The sequence below is a fragment of the Mytilus trossulus genome, chromosome 11 (assembly GCF_036588685.1).
Source record: "Mytilus trossulus isolate FHL-02 chromosome 11, PNRI_Mtr1.1.1.hap1, whole genome shotgun sequence".
Lineage (NCBI taxonomy): Eukaryota > Metazoa > Mollusca > Bivalvia > Mytilida > Mytilidae > Mytilus > Mytilus trossulus.
The window spans coordinates 19,197,372-19,211,496 of NC_086383.1; the positions used below are offsets into that span (position 1 = coordinate 19,197,372).

The 14,125-nt window shown below is 32.9% G+C and overlaps 1 protein-coding gene across 1 annotated transcript in view; it reads right to left on the reverse strand.

The window, feature by feature from the left end:
- Window positions 1-14,125, reverse strand: part of LOC134689809 (MAM and LDL-receptor class A domain-containing protein 2-like) — a 156,970-nt gene that overhangs the window by 71,788 nt on the left and 71,057 nt on the right. Inside the window, exons 43-49 of the mRNA XM_063549774.1 lie at window positions 13,473-13,583; window positions 13,107-13,241; window positions 12,199-12,537; window positions 9,398-10,270; window positions 5,417-5,653; window positions 4,594-4,710; window positions 2,582-2,668 (exon numbers count right to left, since the gene is read on the reverse strand). Of these exons, the coding sequence (XP_063405844.1) occupies window positions 2,582-2,668; window positions 4,594-4,710; window positions 5,417-5,653; window positions 9,398-10,270; window positions 12,199-12,537; window positions 13,107-13,241; window positions 13,473-13,583 (1,899 nt within the window). The remainder of the gene's footprint in view (window positions 1-2,581; window positions 2,669-4,593; window positions 4,711-5,416; window positions 5,654-9,397; window positions 10,271-12,198; window positions 12,538-13,106; window positions 13,242-13,472; window positions 13,584-14,125) is intronic.

Sequence of the window (14,125 nt, forward strand, 5' to 3'; positions counted from 1 at the left end):
TATGGAGTAGTTCTAGGGGTTGTATTAGTGGAATAATTTGTTGATAGGCAGTCAATACTTACTTGTTCCATATGGAGTAGTTCTAGGGGTTGTATTAGTGGAATAATCTGTTGATAGGCAGTCAATACTTACTTGTTCCATATGGAGTAGTTTTAGGGGTTGTATAAGTGGAATAATCTGTTGATAGGCAGTCAATACTTACTTGTTCCATATGGAGTAGTTCTAGGGGTGGTATTAGTGGAATAATTTGTTGATAGGCAGTCAATACTTACTTGTTCCATATGGAGTAGTTCTAGGGGTTGTATTAGTGGAATAATTTGTTGATAGGCAGTCAATACTTACTTGTTCCATATGGAGTAGTTCTAGGGGTTGTATTAGTGGAATAATTTGTTGATAGGCAGTCAATACTTACTTGTTCCATATGGAGTAGTTCTAGGGGTTGTATTAGTGGAATAATTTGTTGATAGGCAGTCAATACTTACTTGTTCCATATGGAGTAGTTCTAGGGGTTGTATTAGTGGAATAATTTGTTGATAGGCAGTCAATACTTACTTGTTCCATATGGAGTAGTTCTAGGGGTTGTATTAGTGGAATAATTTGTTGATAGGCAGTCAATACTTACTTGTTCCATATGGAGTAGTTCTAGGGGTTGTATTAGTGGAATAATTTGTTGATAGGCAGTCAATACTTACTTGTTCCATATGGAGTAGTTCTAGGGGTTGTATTAGTGGAATAATTTGTTGATAGGCAGTCAATACTTACTTGTTCCATATGGAGTAGTTCTAGGGGTTGTATTAGTGGAATAATTTGTTGATAGGCAGTCAATACTTACTTGTTCCATATGGAGTAGTTCTAGGGGTTGTATTAGTGGAATAATTTGTTGATAGGCAGTCAATACTTACTTGTTCCATATGGAGTAGTTCTAGGGGTTGTATTAGTGGAATAATTTGTTGATAGGCAGTCAATACTTACTTGTTCCATATGGAGTAGTTCTAGGGGTTGTATTAGTGGAATAATTTGTTGATAGGCAGTCAATACTTACTTGTTCCATATGGAGTAGTTCTAGGGGTTGTATTAGTGGAATAATTTGTTGATAGGCAGTCAATACTTACTTGTTCCATATGGAGTAGTTCTAGGGGTTGTATTAGTGGAATAATTTGTTGATAGGCAGTCAATACTTACTTGTTCCATATGGAGTAGTTCTAGGGGTTGTATTAGTGGAATAATTTGTTGATAGGCAGTCAATACTTACTTGTTCCATATGGAGTAGTTCTAGGGGTTGTATTAGTGGAATAATTTGTTGATAGGCAGTCAATACTTACTTGTTCCATATGGAGTAGTTTTAGGGGTTGTATAAGTGGAATAATCTGTTGATAGGCAGTCAATACTTACTTGTTCCATATGGAGTAGTTCTAGGGGTGGTATTAGTGGAATAATTTGTTGTAAACAGTCAATACTTACTTGTTCCATATGGAGTAGTTCTAGGGGTTGTATTAGTGGAATTATTTGTTGATAGGCAGTCAATACTTACTTGTTCCATATGGAGTAGTTCTAGGGGTTGTATTAGTGGAATAATTTGTTGATAGGCAGTCAATACTTACTTGTTCCATATGGAGTAGTTCTAGGGGTTGTATTAGTGGAATAATTTGTTGATAGGCAGTCAATACTTACTTGTTCCATATGGAGTAGTTCTAGGGGTTGTATTAGTGGAATAATTTGTTGATAGGCAGTCAATACTTACTTGTTCCATATGGAGTAGTTCTAGGGGTTGTATTAGTGGAATAATTTGTTGATAGGCAGTCAATACTTACTTGTTCCATATGGAGTAGTTCTAGGGGTTGTATTAGTGGAATAATTTGTTGATAGGCAGTCAATACTTACTTGTTCCATATGGAGTAGTTCTAGGGGTTGTATTAGTGGAATAATTTGTTGATAGGCAGTCAATACTTACTTGTTCCATATGGAGTAGTTCTAGGGGTTGTATTAGTGGAATAATTTGTTGATAGGCAGTCAATACTTACTTGTTCCATATGGAGTAGTTCTAGGGGTTGTATTAGTGGAATAATTTGTTGATAGGCAGTCAATACTTACTTGTTCCATATGGAGTAGTTCTAGGGGTTGTATTAGTGGAATAATTTGTTGATAGGCAGTCAATACTTACTTGTTCCATATGGAGTAGTTCTAGGGGTTGTATTAGTGGAATAATTTGTTGATAGGCAGTCAATACTTACTTGTTCCATATGGAGTAGTTCTAGGGGTTGTATTAGTGGAATAATTTGTTGATAGGCAGTCAATACTTACTTGTTCCATATGGAGTAGTTCTAGGGGTTGTATTAGTGGAATAATTTGTTGATAGGCAGTCAATACTTACTTGTTCCATATGGAGTAGTTCTAGGGGTTGTATTAGTGGAATAATCTGTTGATAGGCAGTCAATACTTACTTGTTCCATATGGAGTAGTTTTAGGGGTTGTATAAGTGGAATAATCTGTTGATAGGCAGTCAATACTTACTTGTTCCATATGGAGTAGTTCTAGGGGTTGTATTAGTGGAATAATTTGTTGATAGGCAGTCAATACTTACTTGTTCCATATGGAGTAGTTCTAGGGGTTGTATTAGTGGAATAATTTGTTGATTGACTAGTTCCTGTACTGCTATTTCTCAAATAGTCTGAAATAAAATTAATATTACACTCTAATTAAAATGTATTAAAGAGTTCAATTTTTGCATCAATGTTGTTATGAAAATTTACTCTTAAAGTTTGACAACTCAGGGGTGTGGAAATATTTGTTGTGAGCACTTGTCCCCGGGCAAGTGAAACCTAAAATTTTACTTGTCCGGAAAAAAATTTACTTGCCCTGATGATCCCAATAAATATTGAAGTATTTCTTGTTTTATGTAGCTAATATATGATTTTTACTTAGCACTGTTGTGCATCACAAACAAATGAAATCCATTTGTTTATATGTGTAATAAATAAGGAAAGTAGGATAGGGTTTACATCAATTGGACAGAAACCTAATAGCAAACCAACCAATGAAATGACATGTATAAAAGGACAATTTTGCAGCAGTTTTGGAATAAAAATTGAAGCCAGTCATATACTAAATTTGAGGACAGTGATTGAAGAAATATAAACTAAATAATAGATAAACTATTGATTTTGTGGTGTTTCTCTCAACTGACACACTTGATTTTTTCTTGATTATTTATTATTGTCTTGATGGGCAATTAAAGCGTCCCTTCAGTCTTCTTTTTACCACTTGGACAACAAATTATGTTGATCTTTCATCTATAAATAAGACAAAAACTTAATTTATTTTCCGAATTTCCATAGATAACCAGGGGCAATTTGATATTCACGATGTCTGAAATTCTTGCTTCCGTTTTTTTTTTTTAAATACTCTGTGTCCTTCATTTGCATTTAAGGTTTTCTAATCGACTCATGACTCTTTTTGTCTTGCTTGCCCAGCTTTTTATTAAGTATTTATTAATCTGAATCTCAATACAAAATTTAAAGAAATGACACTTCCGGTAAATGATGGATAAAACCTAATCGACGATCCCGGGTCAATGGACAAAGCCAATGGCAATGTTACGCGACTTGGGTTCGCATACTTTTTTTAATTTATTTTGGTAAGCGATCTATTTCCAGTATAATGTAATAATTATCGTCATGAACATTGATGTTTTTACTTGCTGAACATTGGTTTCTTTTACATAAATTAAACATCTTTATACGTTTTGAAATTAATTTTATGTTTTTGTTGGATTTGAACCTTGTCTTGTATATTTTTTTACTTGTCCACGGGCAACCAAGACAAAAATAATTACTTGTCCGGTTGTTCAAATGTACGAGTCGGGCGAGTCGGGCATAGCATTTCCACACCCCTGCAACTAAATATTTTCTTTTAAAATATTTTAATATTGTGTTTCTGAAAAAAAAAATATTCACTCACACGCTAAAAATGTAAAACAATTAGAATGAGAAAATAACAGCCTAATTAATAACAAAAGAAATTACAAAACACATTATGACTTTAACTCCATGACAACCAATGAACTTCAGTCTCCTGACTTAGGGCAGGCACATAAAGAATTTGGTTGTGTTAAACTTACCGGGACAAGTGGTGTAACAGCACATTTTATTGTCATTGTCAATATAATGGTATTTCATGTGACTGTCATACAAGTGAGAGGTATAGCTAGCTATAAAACCAGGCTTAAACCACCATTTCTACATAGAAAATGCCTATACCAAGTCAAGAATATGACAGTTGTAGTCCATTCGTTTGATGTGTTTTATCATTTGATTTTGCAATTCAATTAGGGACTTTCCGTTTTGAATTTTCCTTGGAGTTCAGTATTTTTGTGATTTTACTTTTAATCATAAACAAACGTATAGTAGGCGTCACGTCTTGTATGTACTTGCATACTGTGCAAATACAATAAAAGGTAGGACAGTAGTAGATATTTAATTGGATTTGTCTTCCGCTAATTAAAAAGCATGATCTCGAGTAAACACGGTCGATATTTAAGAAAATTTTGACAAATCGTGATGCCAATTTTACGTGACGGCAACTATAGTAACATACCTGGTAGCTTTATACAATCCTTATCATCACGCAACAGATTACAGTAGTAAACCAGATTGTAGTTGTTCAATAAATTGTGGTGACGACATACTCCAAAATGTAATGTATGGAAGGCATCTAAAAAATATATTTAATACTGACATTCATTCAAATAGCGGTGAAAAAATAATATCAATTTGCATCTGAGCTGTGTCAGATAAAAATCGTAAATAACAAGATATCTTATTTGCAACACTTTTGACAAAGGTGAAAACAATATATCAAAAATTTGAAGTTGCCAGTGTTTTGTCTATCATCTCATAGACATAGTCATGTAACTATGACATTATCAATGTTTTTTCATAATTTACTCTGGCTTTGAATGAAATTTAAAATCAAAATCAAAGGAATGACTGTAATAATTTTTCTGCATGTTCAAAGTAACATAAAAATGTGGTGCACACTTTAAAATAACTCACTGCACGGGTTATTCAGTTTACACCACATTTTTTTATGTACTTTCTTCATTGGCAGAAAAAATATTACAGTCATTCCTTATTTTTCCTATTCTATAAGCACCATCTAGAGACTCACGAAGAAAAATGCTTAGATATACATATTTCAGTGTTTAGTATGACGTCCATTTGTTTAGGGGCCAGTTGAAGCACACTTCCTTGTGCAGGATTTTCTCGCTGCGTTGAAGACCCATTGATGGCTTTCGGCCATTATCTGCTCTTTGGTTTGGTTGTTGTCTCTTTGACACATTTCGCATTTCCATTCTTCATTTTATTAATTAAACATATGGAGGATTTTGTTTGTAACATTTGTTAGTTTTAATACATACCCAGGCAACTTTGTCTACAGATCTGTTGAGTGGTACCATTCTGACAGGTTGGAAGTGACAAAGCACACAATGTGTGTGAGTACACTGTACTACAAGTATCGTATGGGGTTCTTGCCCAAGAGTACCATTGGTCCATTGCTTCATATAGATTCATCTGACCGAAAACATTTGGGAATGATGTAAAATTCATTCCAAAATAATCAGAACATATGTATGTGTTATGGCTAATACATCCATCTGAAAGATATAAGGTTTTACTGTAAATTCACTAAAACATATATATGAGTTATGGTTAAGACATCCATCTGAAAGGGTAACCTCTGAAAAATAAGTCAGTATAAGGTTTTACTGTAAATTCACTAGAACAATATGTAAGTGTTAGGGTTGAGACAAACATCTGAAAGATATAAGTCAGTATAAGGTTTTACTGTAAATTCACTAGAACATATATAAGGCCAATTAAAAATAATTGCTAGATTTTCATCCCCGCCCGCCCCTCTTAAATCGTCCCGCCCTGATTTTTTTTATTTAACAAAAATATGATTTCCGGATTTTGTTCATGTCAGTTACCGGGAACCATCGATAATTTCGTTTCATTTAAAACTTCCTGTTTCAAATTTCGTTTTTGTATTTTTTCAAGTAATCTAACGAAAATGATTAAGTCGACATATTCTGCTGCTCTATGATGACAATATCATCTACCGAGAATAGAGATTGATAACGAGAAGGGCATGAAATATTCGAGTTACGAGTAAAATGCCTTGTCCTAGAACGCAAATTGCGGTAGTCACAAGTGAATCGAAAACTGTGTTTTTTACTTTATTTATAATACAATGACTTTGTGTCAGGAAATTTGGACTGAATGATTTCCAAAGCGCAAGAATTGTAGAACAAATTGGTACAAAAGAACATGACTGGATTAAAGAAATTGACACAAGCGCGAACTTATTTGATTTATGACCGTATATTGAGAAAAAAAAGTCGACAAACACACATTTTAATTATAACAAGCCCTTATATTTACCCATGGCTATTGTTTTTGTTGACAAACAGCAAACACCTTCTGTAACTGTCCCAATACCCTCAATTTAGTCATTAAACGTGTTGCATACAATTGTACCAATACATTTTCCTGATTCTATGGGGACTACAAACCATTGCTTAGAAAGCAAAATAAATTTGGTGTAGGTATAGTCCAACTGAAGAGAGCATTTCTCTTCTTTTTGATGTATACTATAAATAGGTTTCTAAGGCGGAAATTACATGTATAACAGTTGTTGCCAATCAGGGATTTTTATTTAAGAGTTTAAAAAATAGTGTAGGATTCCTTATACAGCATGTATGTACATTATACAACTTGTTTTCCACTAGCATATACTCCGCGGTATGAAAAACTCGTGACGAGTGTTTCATATGAAATAAAATTTAAAAAATAAAATCCTCCCACCCGCCCCATTTTTTTCAAAAATTTGGATGAAAATCTACTAATTAATTTTAGTTGGCCTAAGTGTTGTGGTTATAATAACCATCTGAAAGATATAAGTCAGTATATAAGGTTTTACTGTAAATTCACTTGAACATATATAAGGCCAATTAAAAATAATTGCTAGATTTTCATCCCCGCCCACCCCTATTAAATCATCCCGCACTAGAACAATATTTAAGGAGGCTTGCGGGTATAAAATTTTCAGAAAAAAATCAAACGTTTATTTTTCATTACAAATTTTATTAGTTACCTTAAGAAGTTGTTACTTTATCATATGGTACAAAAATTCATCCAAAAAATCAATACGTGTTGGCCCCAGGTGAATTTTAAAATGTAGATATCATTGAAAAAGCTCCAAATTATCTCCCTTTGGTGCAAAAATGCCATTTTTTGGCCTTAAAATTTAAATATCTTGTTTAACTCATCGGTGACCTATATTTTTTATTGTTATTTTCGAAAAAGCCGTACATAAACTAGATAATTGTAAAATTTTAACCATTTCTGTAATTTAGTTCTCTTTTCATTTCTATATTACCACTTTTTCTCCTATAAGTTCAACAGAAAAAAAGGACATTAGCAAAAATGTATGCTTTTTTCGAAAGCAGATTGTGAGCGTAAATGAACTGTGACCCCATTTTTTTATTTCATTTTTCTATTAGGTATAAGATAAAGTTAATTTATAGAAAAATATAGCGAAATCTTATATTAAATAAAAAAAAATATTTAGACCCGCGAGCCCCCTTAAGTGTTATGGTTAATATATCAATCTTAAAGATTTAAGTCAGTATAAGGTTTTACTATAAATTCACTAGAACAATATTTAAGTGTTATGGTTAATACATCCATCTGAGGAAACTAGTGGCTCTAAAGAGCCTGTGTTGCTCACCTTGGTCTATGTGCATATTAAACAAAGGACACACTTGGATTCATGACAAATTGTGATTTGGTGATGGTGATGTGTTTGTACATTTTACTTTAATGAACATTCTTGCTGCTTACAATTATCTCTATCTATAATGAACCTGGCCCATTAGTTTCAGAGGAAAATATTTTGTACAAATTTACAAAAATTTACAATTTTTTTTTAAATTGTTTAAAATTTACTATAAAGGGAATAACTCCTTAAGGGGTCAATTGAACATTCCAACATGACGTCCTTCAAACGCTTTGAGTACACAACCGTGGTAAAATATGAATATATTATAAGGGCTGTTCCGATTGTTCTCCCACATAACATGTTTTTTTATGAATGAGCTACTCGACGTCATAGAACAATGACGTCAGAATATAAGCAATTTACTGGAAAATACATGCACACAACAAGGAAACGTAAACAAATGATGCTAAAACGAGTTATATTAGCCATTTTTGTATACATATGAGACATATAAGTACAATAATGATTAAGTTCATCTAAAATTATCTAAATATGTTATTATAAATAGTTTAAGCATCATTATTTGTTCAGTTTGCTTCGTTATTTAAGTCAATTTAATTGTGCGTTTATTTATTGGAAAGGCAAAAAATGCCATCACCTAGAGCGCTTCAATCCAAAATAATTGCCATATTTGTCCTATTAGAATCGAAATAATTCATGGGGACTAGAATGTATCTAGATTTTACCACCGGTTGTCCCTTTATGCCGATATTATACCCCCGCTATCGCTCAGGGTAAAATATTTGTCATAAAGGGCCAACCTGTGGTAAAATCATGATATGTTCAAGCCCCCATGAATTATTTCTTAATTTTGATGATCTCAACCTGATTGCCACTTTTATCCCTTTGTAAGATTTGCTCTAAATGCTTTAGTTTCAGAGATACATGTACAAGCCAAACACTGCATTTTACCACTAGGTTCTATTTTTTGCCATATCGGCCATTTTAGTTGGTGGGCAGGATCATTGGACACATTTTTTACACAAGATATCTAAGTGATGAGTGTGGCCAAGTTTGGTTTAATTTGGCTCAGTATTTTCAGAGAAGATTTTTGTAAAAGTTAACAGATGACGAACGATGGACGCCAAGTGAGGAGAAAAGCCTTTGGGCCAGGTGAGCTAACAAAAAGTCAGAATAAGATTTTAATATAAATTCAGCAAAAACATATGTACATACATACTGAAGGTAGTGCACAATTTGCGATTTGCGATACATTCACCTAAATTTGGCAGTTTTAGTCTCATTACTCCAGATCTGGTCACAAAAATTCACAATGTTTGATCAAAGCATTATCTTGTTTTTGTATGTCAGCAAACACAGCAAATGAACAGAGGTTTACTTATATACTAACTATATAATGGCAACATGTAAAATGTCTCAGCCAAGATATGAACATGGTAGGACTGATAGGCTGAATCTAATGTTTGAAAATTTTCACGGTAATAAATCAACATATTTGCATTAAAAGTAAACATTTTTTGTATTTCAATATAGACAATAGAAGTATATATTTTTGTATTTCAATACAATTGCTTGTTTGAACTTATATGTCACTTACCATTGAATGGTGATCTTGGCATTGATGTTGTTCCAATTTCTGTTGTTTGTCCATTTTCTGGTTCCATATTGGTCGTGAATTCTGAATTAGTGGGTCTATTTTCTGGTTCAGCATATGTCGTGAGTTCTGAATCTGTTGGTCCATGCTCTGTCTCAGATTCAGTAGTTGGTCCATTTTCTGGCTCAGATTCAGCAGTTGGTCCATTTTCTGGCTCAGATTCAGCAGTTGGTCCATTTTCTGGCTCAGATTCAGCAGTTGGCCAATTTTCTGGCTCAGATTCAGCAGTTGGCCAATTTTCTGGCTCAGATTCAGCAGTTGGCCAATTTTCTGGCTCAGACTCAGCAGTTGGCCAATTTTCTGGCTCAGACTCACCAGTTGGTCCATTTTCAGGCTCAGATTCAGAAGTTGGTCCATTTTCTGGCTCAGATTCAGCAGTTGGTCCATTTCCTGGTTCAAAAACAGTAGTTGGTCTGTTTTCTGGTTGTAAATTAGTAGTTGGTCCATTTCCTGGTTGTAAATTAGTAGTTTGTCCATTTTCTGGTTGTAAATTAGTAGTTTGTCCATTTTCTGGTTGTAAATTAGTAGTTGGTCCATTTCCTGGTTGTAAATCAGTAGTTGGTCCATTTTCTGGTTGTAAATTAGTAGTTTGTCCATTTCCTGGTTGTAAATTAGTAGTTTGTCCATTTTCTGGTTGTAAATTAGTAGTTTGTCCATTTTCTGGTTGTAAATTAGTAGTTGGTCCATTTCCTGGTTGTAAATCAGTAGTTGGTCCATTTTCTGGTTGTAAATTAGTAGTTTGTCCATGTTGATATTCAGCAGTAGTTTCCTCTGTGGTCTGCCATTGCCATGCATAAGGAGTTGTGACATCTACATCTGCATTTAACATTATCAATAAATAAAATAATGCAACTTTTCAAAATCATGATAAAATTGTCAAAAAATTAACATGCTCAAACTTCAAAAGCATAGATAAAATTACCAAATGTGCAGAAAAAACTCACTTCTTTATTACATAAAGAGAAAAAAGCATGCTCTAGGACCAAAAGATACCATATCTAATACAAATATCATTTCAAATCATAAGCAGATAAGTGAGATAATTCTTATTTAGTTCCATTGTAAAGCAATATTGTCCTATGAAATATTGTACCACAAGACAATATTTCATTACTATGTATCATGAAATATTGTCCTCGTCTATGGAAAAATGTCCAAAGGACAAATTTTCATGTTGAAATTTTGTCTTGTTAAAGGGAGGTTATATTTTGTGAGAATTGAGACAATATTTCACAGAGGAATACTATGAAATTTTGTCCTCTTAAAGGGAGGTTATATTTTGTGAGAATTGAGACAATATTTCACAGAGGAATACTATGAAATTTTGTCCTGTTAAAAGGAGGTTATATTTTGCGAGTATTGCGACAATATTTCATTGACAGTTTGTCATGGAATTTTGTCTCATGAAGGGTAGGTTATCAACATATATTCATGTAAAAGAAGGTATATAGGATTTGGTTTTCCTGCGACACACGCCTGTATATATTTACAAAATAAATGACTGTCAGTACATTACTTATATTTGTAGTACATTATAATGTAAAACAATGAAACTTATACGTTAGCCAATTCTTTAATCTATAATAAACCATTTGTGATGTTTTTATGCAAATTTGAAACTCACTATTAGTAATACTTTAAATTCCTTGCTATACAAAACCACCATTTCATTTATAAATCTAAAAATGTGCATGATGCATGCTTGTGTACTATTTCTAATTGTGTACTAATTTGATTAAGAAATATTTTTAAAGCCAGTATTTCAAAATTGTCTGTCGGACAAAATTTCTTTTAAAATATTGTCCACTGACAGAATTTCATAGTGAAATATTGTCCAGAAGGAGGTGACAAAATTTCATGGACAAAGACAATATTTCATTATGAAATACTGTCAGTGGACAATATTTTATATGAAATTTTGTCCGACAGACAATATTTTATATGAAATTTTGTCCGACAGACAATATTTAATGGGGGACAATATTTTATGTTACACCAACTGCTCAAATTGATCAGCCTATCAAAGTATTACAACAGAGGGACAAGTAGAGATTGACCTATAAACAAAAATACATTTATACATTATAACAGGTTTGACTGTTCTTTAGTTTATAAGACCAATTCTGCCCAAACATGTAGCTTTACCTCTTTCCTCCATTGAAATATTTTTTTTTGCATACCTGATTCGCATAGGATTTTTTTAATAAAATGCTGAACATATGCTTTTAAGTATTAAGGCATTGCGAAAAACAACTATTTCATCCAATAAATTTCAGTCCAATTTTCCTATGATATTCCTTTTCATATTGGATACGAATTTTATTAAGTCTACTGCAGACACTTTGTAGTCAAAGTGTCTCAACTGAGGTACTACACAGGCGTCAAAAGGTGTCATTATGAAGTAAAGTGGGTGGCGTCAAAAGGCGTCATTATGGAGGAAAGGGTTAAGAGATATCTGTATTGTATTTTAAGCTCAGGCCGCATCAATTGGTGATGTGATGGTTGCAAATTGAGTTTTCTGATGCCGTTAGAGCTTAAAATACAATATTGTTATACCCATATCACGTCAAATCATTTAAAATCTGTTGTATTTTGTTTGCGCTTGGGAGAACATTTTCATTGCATCGACAGTAAATTGATGCAATGAGAATTGGTGATGTTATCCAATCAAAATGAACAGTACAAACTATGTTGCATTTTAGAATTTAAACTCATGTTGATATAAAATACAAATTATTACTAACCTGAACAGCTTCCATTATATAACAGAATATCGTCAATAGCTACCACTGACCTATGACCACCAGCGGTAAACCTCAAACTAAACACACCAGCATCTACAGGGAATTCACCTCTCTGCCACTGAAGGTTAACATCTGTCCGATATTCGACCAATGAAAACACTTCATTGTTCATGTTAGAAGTGTTCTGATGAACTGTCAAAAGTGCTGATGAATATTCATGAGGTCTGATAACAATATAGAAAAATTCTACACACATTGGATTATTAGTTTGGAGGTAAGGAGAATTCATTTCTTTGTCTTCGTATAATCCATCCAAATCACCAGTGTACATAAAAGATCCTGTTAAAAAGATAATATTTTTGTTAAACTGCATCTTAATTAGGTACCGTATGTTTTTCTTAGTCCTTGAATACAGACAAAGTAATTCAACATATATCGACCCTATATCATTTTCCTGATACTGTGATTATTGATGAAATAGTAATTTTTTAGAATGGCAATGTAGAGTTGTCTCATTGGCAATCATACAACATCTCTTTCTACTTCTTCTTTTGCATGGATAGCCTTCCATTTATGGAATACCATATACAATTGTAAATGTGTATTGAGATGTGTTACACAATTCGTGTTGAGATGTGTCAAACAATTTTAAAACTTATTTAAACTAATAAATTTAAAATTTTAGTGGAGGCTTAAATTTTATACAGTATTAATATGGGGAGTCAAGTTTTAAAATTTTTATATGAATATAAATTCAAAATCTAGAAGAATACTTTATACAGTAAAAGTTAAGTGCGAATGAGCGTTGAGTCTTAAAGGGTACTTTAAATAGATTGTAAGTTTAGCAGTAAGCTTAAAAACTGAAAGCGTGTTTTATACAATGCAAGTTATTATTCATTATGCTTTACCTGTATGAGAGGAATTGTGAAAGGTGTGATCCTCCAGGTTAAATTCTGAATCAATAAAACCGGATCTCTTTGTCCATGAACCAATATCATATTCACACATAAGTTCTTCTTCAAAAGTACAACTTATACTATATTCTGAAAAAGAATGATCAAATGATTTAAATTAGTTAATTATTATTGGTCTTGGTTGCATATTCTGTGTTGATAATAGATTTCAATGTTTTCAAACAAATTTCATATAAACCAGTTAATTAAAAAAAAGACTTTTATTTGTTAAATCATAAAACTTAATCTAATTGTCAGAAATCTCATACCCCTAAAAAGCTTGTCATCCCCACCAAATATTCCTCAAATCTGCTATCTTACCACAGTTTTGTTCGTCCTGTCCATCAGAGCATGCCCACTGTCTATCACATACATTATCCTGAGGTATACAAAGGTCATCCATGGAACAGTTAAAATATCCATCTCCACAACCTGTAATTAAACAAATAAAGCTATCTTATTTCAGGCTGCATGTGAGCATTAAAAAAATGCAACTTTTTATACTTTGCAAAATCACGTCATTTCAAAAATAATAAAACATGAGTATATGTCCTTGGGGAAACCATGCTACGGTCTATCAGATTTCAACACTTTGTGTTGCTCAATATTTAGTTTTCTGTGCAATTTTTTGTTATTCTTGTTTTTCCTTTTTTTCTTTGTTGTTGTCTGCTATTATTAGACATGGTGTCTTCTCATTTTCTGCCCATGTTCAGGGAATAATAAAATCAGTTTAAACACTAATACAGCACATAATTTTAAAAGCTCACACCATAATGAACAGCATATATACGTGTACTAAGAGTCAAATTTTCTCGTTTGAATTGTTTTACATTGTCATTTTGGGGCCTTACATAGCTGATTATGCAGTATGGGCTTTGCTCATTGTTGAAGGCCGTACAGTGACCTTTAGTTGCTAATTTCTGTGTCATTTGGTCTCTTGTGGAGTTGTCTCATTGGCAATTATTATTTTGTAA